At 37.4% G+C, this 27,169-nt stretch overlaps 2 protein-coding genes across 4 annotated transcripts in view; one reads left to right on the top strand and one right to left on the bottom strand.

Annotated features, from left to right (window-relative positions):
• Positions 1 to 12,827, top strand: part of RGMB (repulsive guidance molecule BMP co-receptor b) — a 47,953-nt gene extending 35,126 nt beyond the window's left edge. Inside the window, 1 exon segment of the mRNA XM_074811863.1 lies at positions 11,960 to 12,827. Within this exon segment, the coding sequence (XP_074667964.1) occupies positions 11,960 to 11,971 (12 nt within the window). The 3' untranslated portion in view covers positions 11,972 to 12,827.
• A 377-nt stretch (positions 12,828 to 13,204) lies between these two features.
• CHD1 (chromodomain helicase DNA binding protein 1) overlaps positions 13,205 to 27,169 on the bottom strand; it is a 55,316-nt gene continuing 41,351 nt past the window's right edge. The window contains exons 27-37 of one of the 3 annotated variants that reach the window (XM_074811854.1): positions 26,868 to 27,006; positions 25,988 to 26,138; positions 25,279 to 25,401; positions 24,792 to 24,929; positions 22,314 to 22,571; positions 21,744 to 21,884; positions 17,767 to 17,945; positions 15,860 to 15,956; positions 15,595 to 15,652; positions 14,468 to 14,678; positions 13,205 to 14,259 (exon numbers count right to left, since the gene is read on the bottom strand). In XM_074811854.1, coding sequence (XP_074667955.1) covers positions 13,896 to 14,259; positions 14,468 to 14,678; positions 15,595 to 15,652; positions 15,860 to 15,956; positions 17,767 to 17,945; positions 21,744 to 21,884; positions 22,314 to 22,571; positions 24,792 to 24,929; positions 25,279 to 25,401; positions 25,988 to 26,138; positions 26,868 to 27,006 — 1,859 coding nt within the window. In that variant the 3' untranslated portion in view covers positions 13,205 to 13,895. Of the gene's footprint in view, positions 14,260 to 14,467; positions 14,679 to 15,594; positions 15,653 to 15,859; positions 15,957 to 17,766; positions 17,946 to 21,743; positions 21,885 to 22,313; positions 22,572 to 24,791; positions 24,930 to 25,278; positions 25,402 to 25,987; positions 26,139 to 26,867; positions 27,007 to 27,169 lie in introns of those variants that run through there. The other 2 variants (XM_074811855.1, XM_074811856.1) reach the window with 2 other exon arrangements.

The raw sequence follows: 27,169 nt of genomic DNA, 5'->3' as shown, positions 1-27,169 counted from the left end.
ATGAGCCTAGATATTGAACATCCACCAATCCATGGGACCTGATGAGATGCATCCCAAGTTCCTGAGGGATCTGTCAGATGTAGTCGCTAAACTGCTCTCTGTTGTGTTTGAAAAGTCATGGCAGTCAGGTGAAGTCCGTAGTGACTACATGCTACATGCATGTACAGAGGCACCTAATCATGATGATTTTCCAAAAAGAGTGTGAGAGCTTTTGCCATCATGCAGTCCTCGCTGCACATCCTTATTTGTGTGCCTACACGTGGGGTGGGCCCCCTTCCACTCTGTTTTGCTGTCCACATCAACCTGTGCCCTTTGCTTGTCAATCCAGGCCATAACTTCCTGTCTTGATTGTGGGTCATTGTCTCCCTCCCTTGTTCCTAGTTTAAAGCTCTTCTCACCAGGTTGGCCAGACTTAACAAACCTGACAAGATGTTTTGTCATACTCAGTCGGGTGGGATCAATTAGCAGTCCTTGATCCTCAAAATGGCCTGATAGTCATAAAAGCTGAAACCCTATAATTGATACCAGCTGCAAAAATGGCTGTTGACCTGCAGGATCTATTCATTCCTCCTCAAGCTCCTCTTTTCACTGGCAAGCGACACCACTGGGCCCTGGTGCCTGTGGTCCTCACCTCCAGATCCACATAGTCATTCTTGCTAGGCTCCAGGTCCCCCCTGGCTCTGTTGGTAGTGCTCATGTGGAAAAGCAGCTGGGGGGGAATAGGCCAAGATCCAGAGAAGCCTTGGCAGCCTCCTCTCAATGTCCTGGATCTGAACCCCCGGCAAGCAGGAAACCTCCTTGGGTCCTGACCTAGGTTAGGTCGGCAGATGGGGACCTCTGCCCCACAGCAGGCAGTTTTGCACTACTATCCCTTGCCACTTCCCCTGACTGCCATGGCACTCAAGTGCAGCCAGCTGGGGTGCTTCACCAGATGTAGCTCCCAGCCCCTCATCTGTTACCAGGGCACTGAATCGCTTCTGTAGGTGCAGACCTGCAGGTGGGGCAGAATACCCTCCTGGGACTGAAAGCCACCAGTTTCCAGCCTTTGGCCTCCTGGGAGTCTTCATTTCCCACACCTGTATGCACAGACTCTGCCTACTTCTTCAAGTACAGCGGGGATTCAGGCTTTTTAAGGCACAGCATCTTGGAGGAGCTGACATATTCCTTATTGATATCAGGAGACATGATTAAGCAAGGTCAGGTGCTGAGAAGCACTGCCCTAGACTTTAATTAAGATTAGTGGATTGCGGGAAAAACTCTCCTTTGCTCTTTGTCTGCTTTGCTTTTTTTTTGTGAACCCTAAGGGCTGCAGAATGCTACTGTCATACTATCCAAATCCATGATGAAAGTTTCACTTTCTTTATCCATTAGCTGTGACATTGATTTTAAAGGTTCTTTCTTAGATTATATCATGCTTTGCTCCTCTCTTCTCATCCCTCTTTCTGATGCTTTCCTAGAAATATTCATTTCAAACAATAAAATACATCGGAAATAGCCATGATGACCTCCTTATATTTGTGCTGTGGTGGTCATTTTAGAATCTGATTTTTCTTTCAGTGGGAAAATAATACAGGGCTCACTTCACAGTCTAGAAAGATCTGAAACTAATTGTACCAACCATCTAGTTCTCAAATTTTCAGTTTTGGAATTCATTACAAGAAGACTGCTCCATTCTGGAACTTGAAGTACAGCTAACATATATATTTTACATATTAAGTAGGCTTGGGAGAAATATACCATAAGAAGCATGAAAATCTCGCTTGTCAAAGTGTACTACTCATGAAGCTGAAAATAAATACAAAGAATCTTATGGATAATCATCAAATATTTAATATCTAATTAACAATTGAACTTTTCCAATGCTTCAAGAAATCATCTGTATGAAAAGCATTCAGGGTACTGTATTCTTTGAAATTACTGACTATTGCTGCTAAGTTTAGAGAAATCAGTATTTACTATTTCAATACCACTGCTCATTCAAACATTTGTAACTATCTTTCTTTTAACCATTGAAGTATTAAGCCTTCACAGGCGTGCAGCCTTAAAGTGGAAACTGTGTTCTGAATTTTCCAAGGGAAGAATTTCTGCAGCTCACTTGCTGTTTAACATAGCTGAAAGGGCAGCTTTCTAGTGGCTCAAACTGCTGCTCTGAATATCTGGCAAGAGAAGGAACATTCCCACCCCACCCCCCATCTCCTACTCAAGATGAAAAATAGAACCCTAATTATAAAAATGTATCTCAATCATATGAGAAGATTGAATAGCACAGTAAAGGAGAAAATAAAGAATGTCCTGTTACAGAGATTACAAACCAAAATTAAGCTGAGCTTAGTAAGTAGACATATTGCACTTCAAGCAGTACTATCTGATTAGCAAATAGTGCAGTACTTTCTGCTCACTCAGAAAATCGCTCTGTATTTTCTCTTTCTATAATCATGTTAAAAGGCAAAACCAAGAGCAGTTAGTTAGTATCTAAAAAAATGGCCATAGAAATAATAAAGTGCTTGGGAGATTTGCAGCGTACAAGCTAGCATTTACAGTAGCTGCCTTAGGGCTGTTTCATGGTGACATATGAAAGGAAAAAACAATAATGAGGAAGAAATGAGGGTAATCCATCAGAATGGGTCTTTTGAGGCATGTTCAACTACATTCACTACAGTAAATTGTTCTGTATAATAATTTTTACTAAAGTGACAACAAAGCAATTATTTTTAATATAGAATATCTGGTGCAAATGGAGAGTACACCACTATCTCATTAAAATTCTTAATTCATAAGCTAAAAAGTAACAATGCCTGAAACAGTTGGTACTGTGGCCTATCTTTGCTAATTTGTACCCCTGTGTGGAAGAGCTGGAGTAACCATGAAAGCACTGGAATTGGCACAAAAAGGACAGATGTGACATCCCTGCATTTGCTGGGAAGCACCAGTCTGATGAGACCTACCCGGGGTGGGGTGTATGCAAAAGTTTTTCACTTTTTCTGCACTCTTTCACTGCTTTCCTTAAGGGGAAATAAAGTTTTGTCTGCAGTAGCAAGCCATGCAGTGCAGTAGGAGTGGGTTTGCAGAGAAAAAAACACTAGTTGAGGACCCAGCATCCACACCCCACACCTTCGGGAAGGAGTGGGGTTAGATGAGTCAAGCTTTAGTCTGCTCCTGTAGCCTGGGTGCGTGGAGTTGCTTCCCCTTTGGCTCATCTGAAATTAACCAGCACAGTGCAGAGGGAGAAGGCTCTACAGTGCAAATCAAAGTGCAGAGTACTGGAAGGGATCAGGAAGTGCACTTCAAAAATCCACTCCTTAAGCAATCTAAAATCCTACTGTAGATGCATGGGGTGTTTGCCAAGTATTTGACATTTTCTAGAAGCTTCTGTACATCCACAATGGTAACATCAGGCACCTGGCTTAAAAGAGTCTGAGAACAGTGAGGAACTCAAACCTTTTAAGCCAATGTTATTAAAGTTATGAGTTACTGAAAGTAATAAGCCAGAAATTAAAACAGATATTTTGGGACAAGAGGATCTGAAAAAAATTAAAAAAAAAAAAACAAACCAAGGCATTTCTTCCCTACTAGGCTCCCCAAAAGAATATTTCCACTAATAATACAGAATTTCCTTTTACATGTGACTAAATGGATATCTTCATATCCAAAATGTCAGATTCCGTAGAATCTAAATCTGTAGAATCTGGGTGGTCAAACGGTTATTAAATAAACAATTATAATTACTGACTTGTGGGTGCTATAGCTATTTTTCCCCCTCCCCAGTAATTATGATTCTTAAAGATGTTGCAGCTGAAGAATCAGAGTTATGACAGAGTGAATAACTTTCTGTAGCATCTGCTGATCTGCTATTTGGGTGGCAAGGAGAGGATGTTTGCAAGAGGATGTTTTTTGTTTTCTTCAAATAGTTGTAACCACACCACTCTGTCTAAATTCCCTGTTCCTCACATGCCCCTAAGAAGCATGAATGGAGGGGCAGGCCATGAGAGCCAGGTGCTGTTGACTGCCACAGAGCTTTCACCTGCAGCTGTGTGCTAGCATTCCCATGAGTGACTGTGGAGCAACTTCTTTCACAGCTGGCTGAAATTCTGTTTTTTCCACCATCTCTGTGGAACAGTTATTTCAGAGCCAGTTTTCCAAACCTGGTATCTGCCTTGCAACTAGGTTCAGTGTTTGGCAAACATCAAAAGATTTGATGCCTTACAGATTTACTTTGTTGTCACACTCCTAAAGGAGGTGGAAGATATACTGGAGTAGTCATCCACAGTGTTTGGTGGGACCACTAACTACTTTGAGAAAATGCTTTCTACAGATGATGCCAACTACATAGCCCAAACATTACTTATTCTGTCATTCATCTGGGAATACCAGGGTATTTATATATGGAACACCAACAAGGCCAGTTATTAGATGCCTAATGTGCTTAGTTCTAAGATTACATTCAACCACTCGCCATCTCTAGAACAGATGGAAAGAGAGAACCAAGGGAAGGTTGCAGCTGTTCCACATCTGCTCCCTCACAGAGGTACACACAGGAGTCTGAGTCTCACTTGTGACTCTGACGCCCACTTCTGATCAAAAAAATTCCAGAAGAAGCAATTTCATCAGAACAACACTAGTGCACTGGAACTCTGAAGCTGAACTTTAAAATTTTCATTCAACTTAGTATTCAAGTTTTGAAGTGTGAAAAAGAGAGGAAAAGAATCACATATAAGTTCCTACCATAGAGAAACAGGGCCACATCTGTACCCAGTTCATTTCCAACATTTGTGAAGTCAGAACAGGACTCCCTCAATATGCCTGCTTTCAGCTTCCTCATTTTGTTTCTCACATCTGCTGAGTATTTTACTTTTAAGTCAAAAGCCAATGAAAAGACTTGGTTTAGTAATCAGAGTTCCCACATGCTATTTTTCAGACATGCAAATGAGCCTGTCTCATCTTCCAGCTTGCCCCAACAGGAACACCTGGCACCAAACATGCTTGCCTTCATTGATGCAATCAGAGATTTTCCTGGAGGGCTCAGGAGCTAGCTAGGAGAAAAAAATCCTAGGCCAAGAGGATTTCTGTCACTAAAATTGCATCATAAGAATTGCATAGCGGGGTCTGAATTAAGATTCTACAAGCAAACTTAGTTATGGAATCTCCTAAATTCTTAGTGATTTATTTTGCAGTTATGCAAATGTTAAGTCACTCTTACATTTATGGAATAAAAATACTGTAATCTAAAATACTCTTGCCTCAGTTTTGAATGTTTACAGTGTATTTATTGAAAACATTTATTTTGTAAAGAAATGGTGGACTCTCAGTCCATCTGTTTATTCTGTATGTTGTTATACTACAAACCCGTATATTAAGCCTTTAGGTTATGAATGGAAAAATAACTTGAAGTTACTGTAAGCAAATGTCAAATTAATAATGACAATATCTTTTTTGTAATTGTGGAAACATAGGTTGTGGTTCTAATAATAAGGTCTGTTTTGAGTTTTATACTTAAATAACATTGCATTCTCCCTATTAATAATTTTCCACCATATTACAAGAGTGATGTGTAAGTACAGTTGTAATATTCAAAAGTTTAAAAGCAAATTGGATAATTACAAGTAAACTGATGCTATAAGATATATCATACTTTTTTGTTTTCAGTACTGTAACTTGAAATAGTACTAATTCTTTAAGCTTCACACATTCTCTTGTTGTGTCTTTATGACAGAGCAACTAGGGTTGGTTTTTTTTTCCACCATTTACAGTCATGATTATAGAGTTTCTCTAGAATTTTAGAACAGCAGAAGGGCAGTCATCCATGATTGTCTGAGGCTATGTCCTTGAACTTCATGAAGTTAATTATTTCAAGAGATATACATACTTGCAGACTGTAATAACTGGGCTACTACACCTTTCAGATAATTTCATATTCATTTTTCTAGTATTCTGGCTATATTCTTGTCTGAGAGTAAATATTACTCATTTTCTCATTAATTCAGTTAATTAAAACAGAATGGGGAAGGCTGCACTATCAAAGATAACATACCAGATAGATTGGAAGTTTATACTTTAAAAACTTGACCAGAATGTGCCGGAATTGGAGGACCTACAGGGTGATCTGTTCTGTTAGCTCCTGGACATACACTCCAAACATCTCTATTCAATCACTAGCTAGAGACTTTCCAGTTCAGAACGGAAGAATACAGTTTTAAAGCACCAAACAGTGCTTCATGTGCATTTTCTTTTCCATTAAAGCTCATGGAGCATCTCTTTCCTGTGCATGTTTCCCTCCAGCATTATGGTTAATGAATATCTGGATCCTAACTCTTCAGATGTATTTATTTGGTATTTGACATGACTTATTGAACCCTTAAGAGCTTGGGAAGGTAAGGGTAATTTTCCAGCCCTGTTTACTTTCATGCCAGGAAGAAGACTGGATTAGACCTTACCCTTCTAGATTTGATAGTTTTGATAGACTTCAGTGAGGTAGAATGACAATTTTCTTTTCAAGATCTCTTAAAACTAATAATCTTCTGCCTATTCTGTTCTGGATAGAGAATCCATCTGCAGATTTCATTACAGGAAGAATATCATCAATCCCCCCCAATCTAATTTATTTAAAAATTTAAAACAGAAGGCAGTCTTTCATACTAACAACTCCTTTGCGAACAGTACCAAAAAGAGATGGAGAATTGGTTCCAGACAAAAGAACTGAAAGGCATTTAAAGCTGTGGACTTCTGACAGTTTTATTATGGATGCTCAGTGTCATGGTAGTGTTGTGTGTTGTTCAGTTGTCGACTACATTTCACAATTCCAAGATTCACAAGATGTAATTATGATACTTGATAGGCATAGTTTCACAGAATATATTCTTAAGTAGCTCAGAAACTTCTAATATAAGATTAAATTAAGCTTCACTTAAAAGAATCATGATTTGATATGCTGACAAAAATCAGAGGTTTGAAGTTCTCTTTGCTCCTCTGTGATTAAAAGAAATGTTAAAGAAACATTTGTTAACTTTAAATGGTCTATACACTACAGGTGTCAATGCTAGAATTACTGCAAACCAAAAGCAGTAGCTAATTTTAAATGATGAATGAGAAGATTATTTTCCAAATGCTTCAATTACTTCAGCAAATACTAACTCTATTGCAATTAAAACTCAGTTGTGGTCTTAGAGTACTACAGTAATAAAACCTCTCTAATTTCTTACATGTGATCAGTGGTATGTGATTTTCTGACATGATTTCCAGATGTTTATTTTCAGAGAAGACACACATAAAATTGAGCTTGCTGAAAAACCTGTGACAAATAAAATATTTACTTTCAGCAAATATATAATAATAATGTCCCAGTATGTTCCTTGGGCTTCAGCCTTAGTGCATGAACTCAGTCTAGGTCTAAATTTAAGCCTTCTAACAGGACCAAAAATTTATATTTTAAAACCTCTCAAAGTCTTGCATCAGTGATTTCTGTAAGTCTTCAATAATATGTATTTTTCAGCTCACTTCAATAAAGGTCGTGAAACGTAATTTGACAGTAGCTACTCTTAGGATGACAACTTTGTGACTTTAGTGTTTCAGCTGTCATGAAAGTACTCTGTCTGCAGAACTGTCTAAAACAGAGCTATTGCAACATGAAGCAGCACCTGTATTAAACATCTGTTCTCTGGAGCACTCTGGTTTTACCAGTTATAGCAGTTTTGCCAGATCCTTGTTAACAGCTTAAGAACAGATTTGCAGCACATCTCACCTTCTCTTTCTCACTTTCATTCCTCTACATGATTTTTAGCCTAGCAGTTATTACAGTAATCCCCCATTTTAGCTGTATGAACTCAGCTGTATGAATTTAGGTCAGATATGAACTCTTCATTAAGCAGTTCCCAAGAACACAACATGGTTCACAGAATCCTAGATATGTTACATGAATAACTTTTCTCCTAGAACGTCTTCCTTCTCTAGTCTCTGAAAACTCCTGTGGTTGATTTTGGTGAAGAGCAATCTGCCTGAGTTTCCAAAATCCTCACCAAAGTGAGAATTCAAGATTGGATTTTACACAAGCTTGGATGCACAAGCTTTGCTAACTGCAACAGCCAGCTAAGAGTAAAGGTGGGTGTTGGCCAGGAATAGAAAACACATTTAAAAAAAATTCAGCTGTAGACAGGCTGCAGGCTACATGCATGACTGCACTGAGTTGGAGGCCCTGGAGAAAACAAATTGATTGGAGTGTGCAATTAAGGGCATTGGTAGAAACCTGGAATAGGGTTGGGAAGATGGATTCAGAAGCATAGCAATGGTGAGAGGGAGAGGAAAGCTGAGTAAAAGGCTTTCCTTCCTTGCATGTGGGGTAGGTTGACAAAAACGCACGCTGAGGAACACTGAGGGTGAAACTATCGAGTAGAAATTGGGGCTGGAAAAATCAGGGGCATTCAGTACCAGGCTGGGCTTGGGTACTTTAGGTTTGGATAGTAGGAGTCAGAGGGGCTGGCAGGACCCTGGAGAACCATCTCCCCAACAATCACTTGGCTGGCACCCAAGAAATACACACTCACCCGACTCCTCTTTCCCACGAAGTGTAGTCAGACACCCCATACACAACTGTAAGACTGTTACCCTTCCAGCAATGTCCTCCATTTTGTTGGTGCAAACATGGTACCTTGAACTATACGGGACCAACTGTGGTAATGCACATCTAGTTACATGAATTTGCTTAAGTTTAGAATTAGTATTTCTGGCAGGAAATCCTAAACTTAGAAAAATATTTCATATGCCTTTAGTCAGTAGTGTGTATTTGCACAGGCTGTCATTTACAACCTTCACAGAAAAAGGTTGTATTGTGTTTTTACTATGTATACTATGTTGTATTAAAAGTTTGCAAATCAATTCCAGAATAGAGCTGGTACAGCTGGATTGATTTTCTCAGTAAGAATGGGCACATGCTGTGGTTTGTCAACCAGATCTGGCCCATGGCCTGCCCCTTGCAGACTTCTTTACCAGAGGCCCTTAAAATGTTGCCAAAGATTGACCTGTGCAATGTATGAATTGTTCTGGCCGTCTGTGTCCTGTTGCCCTTTTCTCACGGTGCTGCAGAGTCCTTTGTGGCCACGGGGTGAGAGGCAAATTGATCAGTATATTCTTTATATTCAATCGTGTAACAGTAACAATATGCTGCCAAAGAAACACTTTAGGAGGGTTAGGTGAGATAGGCCATTACTGCCTGTTGATACATCCATGATATGCACAGAGGTATCTTCTATGTTGGTTCCATAATGGAAGAGAGGTCCAGGTGCACAGGAGCTTCCATGTGAGGCCACGATACTTGCTGTGCCCAAAGATTGTGAGTCACAGAAAGATTAAGCAGTTAACCAAGGTTCAGAGAGCAGCTACCTCACATCTAATTAATATGTATTGCAGACCATTACATGGCTACATTTTTCCTTATAGCTAGAATAAAAGAAATAGTGTAATGAATCAAGCTTGGACTAAGCAATTTTGGGTTACAGTTAGATCTCAGGTGTTGACTAAACATAGAACTATAATTAATCACTTTGAAGTTTCTTCATAAAATCCAGATAGCGCTTATGTATCCCAAAGGACTGGTGCTGTTTACTTCCCGTGATTAAGATTCATGAAGTCATATCATACAACGGAAGAAAACAAATTTGAAATACAGTCTTGACAGTCCACAAGAAATGCATGCAAATTTTCTGTATTTATCAGTTTATGTAAATAATGAGGTTTTGGAGTAAACTGAAAATTACGCACTTGACCAGGACTTGCCACTTTCCTGTAAAACCACATACCCCCTCAATTTTTTCTTCAGTATGTACCATACAGAATATGAACAAATATCTAAGATTTTTTTTAAAATATTCTGCTACTGTATTTTAAGTGGAAATTATATTGATATGAATTAAAAGCCTAATGCTGAACTTCAGAGTGTAAAACAAAGTAAGCAGCTTCCACAACAGGCTTATGAAGATGCTACAAATAATTTAAAAAGCAGAATTATTTTCTTTGTATGTTAGGTCTAGAAATAGTTCTTTTCAGCAGGACAACAGCAATTCTTACTTCTTTATGCAAATTAACAATCATAATTAAACATCATTATATATCCCAAAACAATTCTTGTCTTGTTAAAAGTTTTGGAAAAAAAAAAAAAAAAGGTAGTTACCAATAAATTGGTAGGGCTAGGAGGTTGGAAAATACATGCTAGAAACACTCTTTTAGTACTGGTCCTATCCAAAGGAAGATCTTTCATTGACCCCATACAGTGTGAGAGTATAAGGACGGGAGGACCAGAATATGTTCACCCTTACTCAGTAGTTCTCAACTTGTATCTTAAGAATAATTGATAAGGATAAAAAACAATTAATTCCATGAGCCTCCATTCTGCTCCTAGCAGTGTCTCACACAATTGCATTTCTTAGCTACTGCTTCTGGAGTGTTTCACAAATAGAAATTTCAGCATAAGGTTTTAAGAACAAAGATTAAATTTCAGGTGCAACCATACTACCTTGCTGAAAGAATGAAGAGATAAAAGTGACAGCACTACATCTCTGTCCCAACATAGATGGATAACTCACACCAGGTGTTACCTATTTTAATAGTCTTTACTACTAATAGAAGCAAGAGATTGTCTACGTTTATTTCTGTAAAGGTGAGAGGATGTAATTTCATCTATAGTATACAAAAAAGCTAGGATTTAATTAATTTGCTGTTCAAATAAAACTTCATCATGGAGAAACTTGCAATGAAATGTCTCATCGGAAAGAAGAGCTGTATCAGGATGATCTCCTTTAGTGGCTTCAGTCCTGCCTGTCTTCCTAAGTAATGGTGAGGTGATTTCCTACCAAAAAAAGCTGCTGTTGCTGAACACAACACTAAGCATAACATCACTGCAAGAGTACTTCACTGTGATTTTACACTTTAAGTGGAAACCCTGCAGCTAAACAGTAAGGGCTGTAGCGGTGACAAATTCCATTTGTTGATGACAGAACATCATACAGGGACAAAACAAGCCAACTGAGCTCCAAAAATAAGGAAGGTATTGAACCTAGGGAGTCAGTGCTCTAAGTTGCTGTGCTGTCCCTGTCTCAAAGGGCAGTTGGGCACACTCCTTTGGTAGGAGTGTCAGTTTCTGTAGAAACTGCCCTCCTTTTGTGGTTAGTGCTTGAATCCTTTGCAAGTCCTTTTCTTGATAGTAGTGAAAGGCTCCCAGAAACCAGAAGCTGTTTGAGTACCCTTCAGACACCAGGGCACAGGCACTGAAGATCAAAATGGGGAAAACAGATGGATTGTGAGCAGGTAAATGAGGCCAAGACAGCAGCTGATGAACTAATGGCAACCAGAACATGCATTTCTCTGTCCTTAAAACTAGTAACAGCAATATATTTTTTAATGTGCTTTTTCAGACTGACCAAAAATCTTGGTTTTAGGTAGTACTGGGAATGGTAGACTAGAAATACATAATAGAATTAAGATGGAAACCTTACACTTCCACACATGGCAGATGAAACGCCTCAATCTTTATCAACAGCCATACGAGGAGTTCTCTTGCAGTTACCAGAATTCTTACCAAAACCTCTTTACAGACAGGCAACATTAATTATCTGATGGATGCTTTGGAACTGGACTCATGCCTTGAAGGCTTTTCATTACAAATGAACAGAAGATGGATCAAATCTGTGTGTATGGGAAATTAATTATAAATGGCTTATTTGCAGAGGATACAGGATTCTCCTAAATAGATACACAGTAACAGTCAGCCTCATAAGCAGTGGAGGCTATCTCCACCATGAAACTTCATACTTAAGACTTAATTGAAACCAGAGGGGAAAAATTTAAACTGTTGTAAATGTGATTTGTAAATCTGTAAATAAGACTGAATAAAAGTTGACACAGCCTAAGTAGACTAACTGCCAAAGAATCCTAATCATCAAAGCCATCAAGTAAGTATTTTTCTTGCTTATTTCAGAGGAACCCGTGATACGTTTAACAAAAACAGATACAGACTAACCATGTCACATTAGAAATGTTGGGCCACAATGCAGTAAGATAGCTACAATGATGATGAACCAGGATTAGTGGGACTGCTCTATGGATGGATTTATGCACTACCCAAGCAGCAAGAATCAGTCAGCGGTTGAAGATGCTCCAACTTCTAGATTTTCACTATTGGAAGTGGAAGACGCATGGAACACATGCACGACCTTATCAGACACCACTCCACTGCCTAAAAACCACTTCAGCAATTAAGCTCAAAAGCAGACCTCCAGATCCTGAGAAGATAAAAGTTAAGAAATGAAGCAGCACAGAGTCCCAGCTACATTAAAAAAAGCTTTAAACTTAAAATGCAGCAACTTTGCCTACAGTGAGATCCTAACATAATCTGTGGACAGATTTTGGTTCTATATTTTTATACTTTCATAAGAACCTGTTTAATTGGAAAAAATGCTCAATGTTGCAAGAGCAGAGAAAAATTGAAGTGACAGATATAGCTCCAATCACATGATGCCAGGCTAGATATCTTCCCCAATTATCACATTGTGTATTAAGATTTAGTACTTGAGAGTTTAATGTTTTTATGGGTAAACCTGATAAAAAATAACACTGTAGAGAAAAACACAGCAGAAAACTACATGAGCCCACATATCCTTTCAGTTTAAATTTAATTTGTCAGATATAAGCTATCTATGTACAATCAGTGTGCATTGTAACAATTCTGTCAATAAAGTAATTCAAATCTGCTAAAATATTAACTGGCTGCATAGCACATTTGACATTATTGCCCATGTTGAAAAGTGAACACAAGTGGATTTACAATAAATTTTGGCTGATTTGGATTTTGAGGTGTTCAGATATTTAACACTCCTTTAAAGCCAATGCACCTGAAAAGCTTTCCAGAGCACAGTTTAGCTGGATATTTACCATTTCATTACAATCACAACACTGACAGTTTAATAGAAAAAAACCAAAACCAACCCAACCACAAACCAAAAAAAAAAAAAACCAAAAACCAACCAAGAAAACCCCTTGTATCTAAAGTATCCAATAAAAATGGAGCACTAAATGGAATAAAATGTTCCCTTTCCCCATTTTTACATTCTGAACAGTGATTCCATCAAGGTATTTTATTACAACATATAAATACACTGATTTTGTTTCATACTTCTGACAAGAAGGCCTGAGTTGGGAGGGAAAGGAACAGTCAAAAAAAGCCTGAGAGGGGAAAAAAGCTCATTTAATTAATTTACAATAATTTACAGCCATTTGTTTGTGTTCTGTTTTTTTTTTTTTTTTTAATTTTTTGTTTGTTTGTTTGTTTCATAAAAAGGCATTATAACTGATAACAAACTGGAGAAATCATGGCTATTTTACAGTTATAGGTACAGAATTTAAATATTCAAGCTTGTGATGAAAAGCGGCAAGGTGGTCGCAGTGTACAATGTAAACAAGTAGCTTTGGAAAGTGAACAAAGTCCTTGAGAGTTCTTTACTAAGAAACAAAAGAAAATAAACTCCTCATTCCTTCCTGAAATATGAGCACAGGTCAGTGTTTAAAAGTTCATTTACAAACATAATTTAAAATATGTTCAGCCTAAAACCACTCTGACATGAAGAGTTTTATAGTAAGATCCAGTCTGAAAGGGGCAGTGTTGAGGTCCCTGTGAAAGTAAACATGTTCCATTTCTTAAAAAAGAGTGCCACAGCATTTGCAGCACAGTGCAGCATAAACTTTAAATACAAAAATATTTTTCTTCTGTTGGGATAACAGACCTTGCATCCTGGAAAGACGTAACAATACTGCTACTGATAGAATATCCAGTCCATATCTTTCAAGTCATGTAAGGCAATTACTGTGTTAGTTTACTGTATATGGCTAAAAGAAGGTCCAGAAAATGTCAGTCTTTGTTATGTTTTCCGGCTACTCCATGTATGTTCAGGTGTACTTTTGTGATCTGATGAGTGTTCAAATGGAGATCTGTGTCCTAGGGGAGATCTTGAACCATACGGAGACCTCTGATCTAATGGTGACCTTGGGCCACTTCCTGAAGCTCTGTGGTCCATTTGCCAGTCTGAGTGGTACCTATAATCTCTAGAAGATTTATGATGGCTGTACTCCGAAGTGGAACGGTGATCTGAATGTATCCTGTGGTCTGAATGGGAACGGTGATCTGAATGAGCCCGGCTGTCTTTTAAACTTGCTTCCAGGTTTGACCTGTGGTCTCTGCTCCTGTAGTCATCTAACTTTCTATGTTTACTATCACTGTAGTATCTAAAAAAATAGAAATTATTTGTATTAGTGTTACTGAACACATATTAAGAGCTACAATTATGTCAAATCAACAGAACTGCATTAGAGAGATATTATTGTTGCAATTTTGCATTACTCAAAAAAGATTTTTTTGGTGCTTGCTACAAGCATACTACAGAAACAGGAAGGGAGTTCTGAACAGATTTTTAAAATTGCTGAAGAGACTCACCTACTGTCTTGTTTGTAGTGATCCCAGTCTCTGTGATCTTTTCCGTTGCTGAAGGCTGAATAGGGCCTTTTCCTAGAGTCACTTTTCTTGTAAGCATCTCCCTGATGCCTGTCTTTATGATGCTCGTGGTATTGTGATAGATGTCTATCAGAAGAGTAACTGTCCCGGCTACTGTCATCATGGTTTGTATTCTCTTTCAGTCTTTCCACATCTGTTTAATAAAGTAGAGGTTAAAAGGAAGTCTCAATGTCTTTTCTTCACCTAATTCAAACAACACTTCTATCAGTCAGATGTAAAGCAGTATGAAAGTGACATTATAATTTGACAGAAAGAAGATCTAAACAGGTGAAAGACAAATGCACTCATGCAAGTGAACTGAAAGAAACCTCAGAAGAGGGAAGCAAGCTAGAATGTAGATGTGTAGGACTCAGAAACTGAACTTTTCAAGCTCTCCATTCAGTCTACAAAGCTAAGTGTGGTCCAAATGAGCAGTGAATAGAGGTGCCTTTAGTAGAGCAATTTTAAGACAGAATGGTAGCAACTTCCCCTCTAAGAAGGGATGGCCTTAGAATGTGAGTAAGTTTTAAAGGTACACCTTGTTAATGAAACTATCAGTGGTATTCCTAAAATATATTATTGTTAAGTCCACGACATAACACAAGATAAAAAACAAGTATAACAAGAAGGCAGGTGTGGGAGCATAGAAAAAAAAATATCAGTGTTATTGTCAACAATAAAAGACAGCCCATCTAACTAATTGTAAGCTATGGCTTCAAGGAATAGCTTGCTTTCTTACACAGTAGTGACATTCAACAGCTACAATGAGGCACCGAATTTCCAAGAAATTTACAGGTTTTGAGGAGACCTCTCTTCCTCCCCAAAATTAAACACAAAGAATGTTTCCAAAATTTTTTTAAAGGATGGTCAAATAACTTGCTACTAAAACCAGTAAGTACCAGCTTCAGTCTGCACTCAGACGGATTTCATCGGTAAACGACTGAAGTTTTCCTTATCAGCCTATCTCTATGATACTGAGCAGTATGGGAGACAGATCTAAGAGATATGTGAAATTAAATAAGCATGAAAACTAATATATCTAACACAAGAATATACTTAACCTTTCTTACCTGGATTTCTAATTACATGTGTGTTCACATTGCTGCTAATATTCTGGTCATTGTGTTGCTAAAAGAGACAAGTACAAAAACTCATTGCTAAATCCCAAAGTTCATCTGAATTAATTAGAAAAATATCCTAACAAAAGAGACTACTACAAACACAAATGCTACTTGAACTGTATTTCTGTGTTCCTTATAATCCTTTAAATCTAATAAAGGATTATAATACTTAAAATAGATATTCATGTATATAGAAAGGATCTGAAAATATTACCTGAGATTCTTGGCGTTTTTTGATGGCATGTTTATACAGTTTGTGCAGTTTTCTGGCATCAAATTCTGTAAACTTAGAGACAAAAATCCACAAATTTCTGAGGAGGAAGAAAAATAAATTATAATTATTCTATACATGTTTTTCTTGTATTATGCAACAGAACATGAGTTTAATGGAAATATTTAAACAGTACTTTAGTAAACCAGAAACACTATAAAATTTACACAGTATTGCCTAGCTGCACAGCAAACATTACCTAGCTGTACTCCAAATATATGAAAGATTAATTTAACAGTTTGTCATGTTGTAATATTTATCATAAGTACTTCAGAGTGCAAAGTGCATGGAAAGTAGTACTAATAACAACTGTGTTAATAGAATGATTTGTGCAACTACTTAAAAATGTAGCTATCAGTTTATGTCTGTCTTCTGAAAGTTTGATTGAATTTTGAGTATTTACTACTTAGTAAATAAGAATTTAAGGAAGTAAAGGAAGTAAAAATTCTTCCAAACTTGAAAATTCTTACAGTGTTAAGACATTTGTCCTACAAGTCTTATTTAATGAAATTATCAGTAAGAGAATTGTTCCACAGAATTCCAAAGCCTGGTCAAAGCTTTTGAAGCCTAATGAGAACTGTGAAAGAGAATGGAAGCGGCATGGCAATAAATTTATGCCTAACCTGCGCTCAAAGGAATAAAAGAAGAACAAATCAAGTCTTTTGCTGTCAAGATGCCAAAACCCTGAAGAAAACATATGCTTTTATGATCACAGGTAACAAAAGTCTTGAATTCTTTTAGTCAAATTTGCAGGTGGAATGCTTAGAAGAGATTAGTATACTAGTGGCTCAAAAGTATCTGAAGCATCCAGGCTCAAGAAGCAACAGTCTGCTCCTTCACTGTGATTATTTAAACATTTTAATTTTGGTCTAGAGGTTTGCAAAAATAGACAACCAGTCAATGGTGTGCCTAACAACACGTGTATAACTTCATATAAGCTTGACTACACTTCTTATCGAAGATAGATGAAATACTTATTTTATTAATCTACATATAATATTGTAGAATATGAGTAACAGCTTTATTACAAGTTTCTACTTAAAGAAATACAATGTTTTTCAAACTGTAAGACATGGGTCTTGTTTTTATATCTCAGATCACCTTAATAGTTTGAAGTAAAGCAAGTAAAAACAGCAGAAGCATTCTATACAAACAGAAGTCTTCAAGAAAATGAAAAACTTAACATGTATATGGAAGTACAGGATATAGTTTCAACCATAAAAGATTAAAGTGCACATTCTGATAAAAGTAACTCAAATTGCATTAACAATGAAATACATTTACAAATGAACATTTTTTCTTAATTTTTTTAAAATTGTCACCTCAAAGATGCAAACTTGTCTTTCATTTTTGAAATGCATCTGAGTACATTATGATAAATACCCTTATCAAGTCATAGTTAATATGTACATTTTTTAGAGTATATTTTTAAAAGCATAAATAATTTTGCAACTCAAAATCATACCAAGTGCATATCAACGCTAATTTAGAATTGTCTATTTTTAGCAGGAATTAAAAAAAAAACCCAACCTCAAAGTTGGAAAGCAGGAAAAAACCAGAGCCTTAAAAGATCTTCTCCACTAAACACAGTCTAGGTAACAAGTATCTAGTGTTGGCTTTCAGTTGTGAGATGACTCCACCTACTGGACAAAATGCACTGCTATGCAATATGAAAAAATACATTAAAACAACCATCTATAACCATCTTATTTCAGATTCCTATTTAAAACAGCAGAAAGATTCAAGAAAGGGAGAATTAAAAGTGAGAGAAATAATTAAAAAAATATTCTGTTTTATAGAAGCAATTATAGATTTTCCTTTTTCAAGAAAAAACATGGAGAATAACTTACTTTCTCCACTGTTTAATTTGTTCAGGATTTGTATACTCCTTTAGACATTCAGTAATGTGATCCCCAATTTTGATTAGACACTGTCTAGTATGTTCCAGCTGCTCTCTTTCAGAAAGGCCCTTTTCTGGTCGATCCAGTTGTTTCAATGCTGCTTTGACAGGTCTCATTCTTTCTTTGCACTGTAAAATAGAAAAAAGGAGTGTATTAATTCAAAGAAAAAACGTAATTTGAAAACATGACTTACCCTTTGCTGTGAGATAGATATAGAGAGATATATTAATATATATAGGCAAAGATGGTATTGTTACAAGCCAAAAGTTACAAGACTTGCTCACAGATCTTAAAAGTGCTTTACAGGTTTCCTTTGGAAAAAGTTGTATTTTAAACCCAGTTGGAAATTTACTCCTCCATGAAAGCATCAGATTGGCCAAAATAGAGATATCAAGGATTTAAGAAAGCACTAGTTTAATATAAGGGATTTTCTGAGGAAAGGTACTCATTACAACTGGGTTTTACAATCGTAACTTTCAGCACAAGCATAAAGGGCAAGACTTACACTTTTTAGCACCTTGAAAGCTATACAGACTCAGTGTCAAAATTAAATATGAGTGTTCAGTACATTTCAAACAGCTAATTTCTGTAACAATTAAACCTGGCATTCAGCAGAGGATCAGCACTGCTTCTCTGAGCAGTTTTTAAACCTCTGTCCTATGCAGATACTACCAGAACTTGTGCTACTTGTAAAGCTAATTTGGGTATGCCTAGATTAGTAATAACAGTCATGGCAACACAAGTTACATGTCATATGTGCATTCTTGAATTTTCACACTTTGAATCAACTGTTTTAACAGTAAATCCAGATAAGACTAGTTAGCATGATTTAAATTACACACTCTTGCTTGAGAATACCATCCAACTACAATGGCATGGTAAACAGATGAAATGCATATTCTGCTTGTCAAAGAGCCAAATTAGTTAAGTCTGAACAATGCACAGTAGCAACTTCCATTTGCAAGTGTAGTTAAATATGCTAATTAGACTGCATCTGAACTTGGTATAATGATAAACACACATTCCAGAACAAAAACGCCTGGACAAAAAGATGTTTCTCTATACACAGGAAAAAAAAAAAGAGATGTTGAAAAACAAAACAATGTTTGGAATGGAATGAAATCCTGGACTACCCAAGGGCTGACTTTGTCTTGTTTAGGCACCTGCTTGACAGGATCCCTTGGGAGACGATCCTGAAGGGTATAGAGGTCCAGGAAGGCTGGACACTCTTTAAGAAGATAATCTTAATGGCACAGGAGCAGGCTGTCCCCAGCTGCTGTATGAGAAGGCAGCGCCAGAGAAGACCACCCTGGCTAAACAGGCAGCTTTGGCTGCAACTCAGGGAGAAAAGGAGAGTTTCTGGCCTTTGGTAGAAGGGGCTAGCCACTCACAATGATTACAAAGACACTGTGAGGCTATGCAGGGCAGAAATCAGGAGGTCTAAAGCCCAGCTAGAAACTAATCTGGCTTCAGCACTCAAGGATAACAAGAAATGTTTCTGTAAGTATGTCAACAGCAAAAGAAAGACCAGGAGGAGCCTCTATCCCCTGATAGATGCAGGAGGAAACATGGTAACAAGTGATGAGGAAAAGGCTGAGGTGTTTAACACCTTCTTTGCCTCGGTCTTTAGTAACAAGACTAGTTGTATTGAGGGAATCCAGCCTCCTCAGCCAGAAGACAGAGACTGGGAGAACGACCCCCCCGCAATCCAGGAGGACACAGTCAGTGACCTACTGCATCACATAGACATACACAAGTCTATGGGACCGGATGGGATACACCCGAGGGTGCTGAAGGAGCTGGCTGGGGTGCTCACCAAACCGGTTTCCATCATTTATCAGCAGTCCTGGCTGAGTGGGGAGGTCCTGACAGATTGGAAATTGGCCAATGTGACGCCCATATATAAGAAGGGCTGGAAGGATGATCCAGGAAATTACAGGCCTGTCAGCTTTACTTCAGTGCCAGGGAAGCTGATGGAGCAGCTCATCCTGAGTATCATCATACAACACATGCAGGACAACCAGATGATCAGGCCCAGTCAGCATGGGTTTATGAGGCAGGTCCTGCCTGGCAAACCTGATCTCCTTCTACGACAGAGTGACCTGCCTATTGGATGAGGGAAAGGCTGTGGATGTTGTCTACCTTGACTTTAGGAAGGCCTTTGACAGCCTTTCCCACAGCATTCTCCTGACGAAACTGGCTGCTCGAGGCTTGGATGATCGCACGCTTTGCTGGGTAAAAAACTGGCTGGATGGCCGGGCCCAAAGAGTTGTGGTGAACGGAGTTAAATCCAGGTGGCGGCTGGTCATGAGTGGTATCCCCCAGGGCTCAGTTTTGGGGCCACTCCTGTTTAACATCTTTATTGATGATCTAGATGAGGGGATCGAGTGTACCCTCAGAAAGTTTGCAGATGACACCAAGTTGGGTGGGAGTGTTGATCTGCTTGAGGGTAGGGAGGCTCTGCAGAGAGATCTCGACCGTCTGGAGAAGAGGAGGCTGAGGGGAGACCTCACTGCCTTCTACAACTACCTGACAGGAGGTTGCAGAGAGCTGGGGATGAGTCTCTTTAAACCAAGTAACAAGCCATAGGACAAGAGGGAATGGCCTCAAGTTGTGCCAGGGAAAGTTTAGACTAGATATTAGGAATTATTTCTTTACAGAACGGGTTGTTAGGCGTTGGAATTGGCTGCCCAGGGAAGTGGTAGACTCCCCATCCCCGGAGGTGTTTGAGAGTTGGGTTAGGGATATGTGTAGTTCAGAACTGTCGATGTTAGGTTAATGGTTGGACTAGGTGATCTTCAAGGTCTTTTCCAACCTAGACGATTCTGTGATTCTGTGAAATGGAATATCACCATTACCATGTAGGCATCTAGGGACAACTCAGAAAAATCAGGGAAGCTGTTCCACTGCCTGCTCATGCCACTAAGTAATTAAGCAGCTGCATTACATATTGCACTAGCCACAGCTTAAAGTAGCCTTTAGAAGATAGCTTACAAAGTGCGCTGCTTAAATACAGACGTGATCAGAAAAATATAACTGTACATGGAAATCAAGTGATTTTCTGTCACTTAGCCACACAAACATATCCACCTGAATTACTCAAGGCTCATCCTGGAAACCACATTTTACTTGGAATGTTTAGAATAAAACCATACATAGACCAGTCACTGCCTACTCAAGAGAATCTCACTTGTGTGTCACAGCCAGCACCCACAACAGCCGCAATAAAACCTGACTGGCAGAAACAAACAACTGTTGAAATCTGAATGACTAAATACCCACAGGAGAGTAGCTGCTCTAGTAGTCACTGATAGCTTTCCAAAGGCCTCAGCTGACCTATAAAACTTTGCATAAAGTGTGTACATACCTTTTTTCCTCAAATATTGATTTTGTTCTTAGTCAGAAGTTGTGATTAAACAAAATTCTTTTGGTGTCAGAGACATTACTCCAGCAAGCTATTTCTAAGGGCTTTAGCATTTGTTCCTTCCTCTGTCTACTAATTTAAGTCTGCAATACTTCAGAAAGATAGTGCTGAAACTTAATTTGTCTTGTTATCTTACAAAGGCACGAAGCCAGAGACTCCAGAAATTACACTGAAGTTCATTCACGTCTGCTCTTTAAGAAGCAGGATACAGAAGTTATTCTTGAGGATATATTTTTGAAGTCTGTATTCTAAATCTATTCAGCACACAGACCACTGGATAAGTTTTCCTGCTATCCTGCATAAAGAGTAAACAACAAAATAAAACTGCTGGAATGGAGACAAAAATTACTTCAGTACAGTGTCAGTAACATTCATTGATCTGAGACTTTACTAGCAAAAGATCACCTGTGTTCCTGTGCCCACTAACAGAATCAAGAACATCAGAAATTGTCCTCATTTAGACAATCAAGTATAAACACTAACTTACCAAAAAGGAACTTACCACACTAAAAGTTTTCTGATCCAGTTCTTCGGATTCTTCTGATATAGGAACTGGTTCACTAGTTGCAGTAATATGAACTGGAGTATCCAACAACGCAATTTTTTTAGCTTTTTCTTTATTTTCAGATTTGAATTCATTTACCTAAGAACAAGATATAAAAATATTTAAGCAAATTTTATTTTGGCTCTAGAATTATCCTATAATAAATGACAAACCCCGTAACTGCTGCATTCTCTTCAATAATAAAAATAAAATCTATGCTGACATTCAATGACAGTATGTTTTACTTTCTCTGTGGGATGGAAAAGGAGAATGGAAAAGGAATAAAGGAAGTTCTTGCAGACACTTGTACTCTCAGTCCCAACTAAAATACATATTATTGAAGATTAATTTCCCACTTCATATGCCTATCCTCATGGTTTCAGGTAGTAAAAATAAAACTTCAAATGGTGTAAAAGACTTCAATGAGATGACAACTGATCAGCTCTAAAACACTTTTTCACCTCAAAATCATTCACATAAACCTAGTGGCCTTTTCTAGTGCTATATAAGATAAGTAAACCTAGTTACCTTCTCTTCCTTTACTTCTTTTTCTTTCTGTGTGGATTCTTTTACTTTGTTTTCTCTCTTTTCTTTAATATCTTTTAATTCTTTCTTATCATCTTTTTCTTTTTTCTCCCTTTTCATATCCCTCTTATTTTCCTTTTCTTTTGTCTCTCTTTTTTCTTCAGCTTCCTTCTTTATACCAGTATCTGGCTCAGGCTTTTCTTCATTTTCTTTTTCTGCTTTAACTTTTTTATGTGGATGTTTCACTGAAACAATCTCATCCTGCAATACGCAAGCATATATGTCACATCAAACTGAGTTCCTATCTATACAAGTTTTGTAACTATCAGATTAAAACATACTTTTTATCTGTGCATTTTTTTTACTTTGGGACATAAATTTAACACCTATCAAATAGAACTGAATGCAGTGGTAAAGATGAGAAGTACTTACTCATCTCCTTGATATGACAAAGCAAGTACTGATTTGGCAATGGTAGTGAGGTGAGAAATTAACTTAGAATTTAACTTAGAATTAACTTGGAATTCTGTTCCTCTAAAAGGTAGTTAGGCTCTGACAAGCTAAAACTACAAGGAAGCAGGTCTTGGCAAAACTGAGCTGACTGTTCATCAGACCTCTGTTTTAGTCAGCTTTGTCCAGGTAAGCTTTTACAAACCCCATATTAAACATTCACAGGAGAAGGTAACAGAGTCCCAACTTTCTCTTTTCCAGAGGTGTTCTTTTTACTAGGCTTAAAAATAAAGTCTTAGTTACAGATTGTCTGATAAGGGCCTATTTAATTATTTGAAGGTGAATAAAATACCACTCCACTGGTCTTTTATAATATTCACTTAAAAGGTTTGAGATAGAAACTCAAATCCTTTCAGATAGAGAAAAACACAGTAAGTAACAAAAGAATCATTATCATATTTAAATTTATTTGAATACACCCTGGAAAGGCGTATATAGAAACCACTGAAGAAAAACAGATGAAAGAATGTCTAATACATGGATTTGAACAGTTACTTAGATGAAGTATCAAGTAATTAGCCCAACCAGGACTTCAGTATTTAGGTATCATGAAAACTTCCCAGCAAAAATCCAATGACTTCAAGGGTTTCCTGACTGTTCTAGTGGTTAAACAGGTAAGTTTTAAATATTGCACACAGTATGGCAGCTAAGTAGCTAAAGCCAACCATTGTGGTGGTTAAAGCCCATTCTTGTATATAGTGCAGTTTTCAGAAGTGCAATTGTTAGTCTGTATCCAAAAGAATAAAAGTGATTAATATCTGTTCTTAAATATACAAAAGGGGACAGCATTCTAGGCACTTTCCCAAAACATAACAAGTCGTCAATCAACTGACTGGCAGTGTCTTTTGTTTTGAGTGGAGATGAAGAGTAACGCTCCTTTTTTAAGTAGTCTCAACACTTATTTTACTTAGTTTTAGGATCAGTTGCCCATGTTAATTTACTGGGAACTGTGACAACGCTTACAGTTCTTAAGTCTTACATTCCAGACAGATTATTGTATCTCTAAAAATAAGCCACTCTACATTCAATTTTTTTTTTCTGGCTTTACGTTTTATACTTCACAGTACAATTTAAATACATACAGGAATAGTCTAGTTAAAAATGAAAATTTTTTATAGATGGTTCTTCTAAGGCTGATTTAGTTTTAACTATGTATTCGCATATTTTTTCCTCTAGAGTTGACAATTGCAATGGTTTGTAATAGTTTAAAATCATTACATAAGACACTTCAATCTAGTTTATTTTAAATCAAGTAGAAAGTATTTTAATGATACATATAGATTTATTTCAACTGCTTTCAAAGTCATAAAATTAGCTGTAACTTGACGCTAAATTTTACCTAAATCTTTATCACACAGCAGAAACCAATAGAGATAAATGTTAGAAATAAAAAGACCCACCAAAAGTAGAGGCCTAAAGGAACACATAAGAAGTAACAGAACACAACAAGGTTAAACAGTCAGTTAAATAGTCTTTTTGGATAAATGAAAGTCGTAGCACATACAGGAGCTTTCACATGCAAGTCCTGAAATATCATTTATTCATCCTGCTCATTCTAATTGAGCTTGATGTTTTTTTTCCTGAGCCTGAATAAAACACTTTACCTGAAGTACCACTATCAGTAGTTAGAACACATTAGCCAGAAACATTAGTTTCATAATTGTATGTTGTATTAGGTATGCACTTCTAGCAGATACAATGCTGAAGTCTTTAAAGAATGCTGAAACTGAGCAATGCCACTTGTAATTAGACCACAACGTTTTTTTATAATGCAATTTGGAAAACTACTCATAATTTCTCAGTTACTGGTTTATCCATATGCTTGTACCGATGCAACATCAACTGTAGTGGCCACAGGAAGAAGATGACATTCAGGTGCTTCAATTTTATTAAGTCAAGCAGAAAGTAAAATAGAAATTGATACTAACGGAAGAACAGAATAGCCATCTTTACCATATGAAAGATACTTACCTTGTTATCCTCATCATCATCTTCATCAGATTTTTCTGAGTGTTGTGGTGAAGAATCACTTTTTATTTCTTCTTTTATTTTTGCAGCCTTTATAACCTTATTCTTCTTAGTTCTTGTTTTCCTCCTCTTTGAATTGCCCTGAATGCAAATTGGTCTCCTTAATATATCAACTGACAAGCGTCCTTGCACCACAGTTACAAAAAAAGATTGTTTTTTTACATCAAAGAGAAGCTTCATTTTATTTATTGTCACTAATGATCACCACTTTTCTCAGGACTGGAGACAGAGTATAGTGCAACAGTAGAGAATACATACAAGTAAGAATAATACAATATGGAACTTGCAATTAACTTCTTGAGTTAGTTTCATATAATATGATTAGTAATACCACACAAAGAAAAAGTGCAGAACTAAAGAAGAAAAAGGTCAGCTAACAGCCCATAAGAGTATTGTTTTATCTCATTAAAGAATACCAAATTTTACTTACTGCACCAGCAAGCCTTTGTGCTTCCTTCCTTGCAAGGTCTTTATTCAGTAATTTAATGAGGTAGTCTGCACGGGTCTGTAACTGCTTCGCCTGGGGTTTCTTATCTGGATCATCAGGCAAGATCTGAGGAGAACAATGGTAGCATCACAGCTATGAGGACATGTTACTGAGTTTGGAACATGCTAGCCTGGAGCACACAGAACAGTAAAAGCTGCATAAAAGAAAGTGGAAAATAATCCACTTCAACTATACCTAGAAAATATGCCAGCATGTTTGAAGGAATGGAGAATTTCTTAAATGTTTTAATTTCTCTCCAGTCATGCAGGTAATGCAGAGTCTTAGAAATTGCCTCACAATTTGAAAGCAACTCAAGAAACCAGCCTCAGATTTCTTTTTCCACTCTGATAGTTTATGTAAGAAATTCTGAGCTCCTGCACTGGTCATGCAAAGAACTCCTGGCTCTTCCAGGACCATATAAGTTGAACTACATGGAAATATGGCAACATAATTGACTGCAAGTAGACATACTTCAACCAAACACACAAGACCTTAAAATGTAATAATATACCACAAGAAGGACACTAAGAATTACAGCTGATGTATGTCTCTGCAATTTCAGAAATCCAAATAAGTTCTTTCAATAACTGTTCTTAGTAGCATTATTACCTAAACGAAAAGAGTCCTTGATTAAATGTTGGAGATGGCATACCTTCTGTGTCAAACTGAGATCAGGATCCATTTTTATCATTTCCCAGCTGCCATAACCATATTCATAGATGCCTATTAACAGATTGGAATCATCTTCCTTACCCCAATCTATATCAAAATGAGCAGCCTTGGTGTGGCATGGGATGACATATCTAGCAGAAATAAATTAGACAAGTAAGGGATTTTTACTTCTGAAGCTTAGCAAGGGGTAAGGCAACATACTAAAAATGATGCAACTAGATTTATTTTCTCTGCTAAGATGCTGGTATATTTAAGAATTTAATCCAAATATTTATCATTACATTTTCTTTAACTTCAATAAAATATTTATTGAAGTCAGCACTGAAATGTGTTTTAAAGCTGATCAAGACTAAATATGAAGAACAGACATCTGTCTATGGCCATGAGCTGTATCACAGAGTTTGCAAACCATGAATAAAAGCACAAAATCATCATCACCCAAGTGTAACTGCTAAGTAGATAGTTTAGGGATTGTGATACACAAGGTGGCAAGGGAAGAAGTTCAGAAGGTAGAAAAACAACTTCTGCTGCACTCTGCTTTGAGGGCAAAGCAGTATCTGTCAGAGATGACACATACAGCAGCCCCTCAGCGAGCCTGAATTCTAGTCCTGATTATTGCTAGTACTGAACGCAGTCCCCAGTGAATACAATTCAGAAGCCAAAGCTGGTACTGGCTTCTATGGCAAGGGAAGAAAGAATGAAGAACAGACGGGGAGCAGGTTACTGCTGCCAGTTCTTGTGGGGAATAGAAGGACAGTGTTGTCACAGTGTGTTTTGAGTGAAAGTTGTCTGAAAAAAGCTAATAAACCTTGAAAAATTTTCTACATTACTATTTCCTTTAAAAAAACCCCACTCAATACCTTTTTCTTTCTTCTGGATCTGATGGAATGGATTTGTGCAATGGTGCCAACTCTTCTTCATGAGAAATGACTAGCTTTGCATTCACCTGCACTCCAGAGATTCGGAATGTTGGGCCTTTAACTTTCCCAAGTCTACCTCCTTAAAATAAATGAAAAAGTTATTAAAACATTTACCTTTATGAACATCATACAGAAAAATGTAAAGAAAACAAGTAAGATTGATGCTGTAGTAGCAAACTTTCAATTATAACAAATGACCTTTTCTTAACCAAATGTTTGAATTAAGCTCCAGAATCTTAGCA

This window comes from Strix aluco, chromosome Z (genome assembly GCF_031877795.1).
Source record: "Strix aluco isolate bStrAlu1 chromosome Z, bStrAlu1.hap1, whole genome shotgun sequence".
NCBI classification, from domain to species: Eukaryota; Metazoa; Chordata; class Aves; order Strigiformes; family Strigidae; genus Strix; species Strix aluco.
The sequence above is the reverse complement of the archived record's forward strand: the minus strand, read 5'-3'. Positions and strand labels throughout refer to the sequence as shown.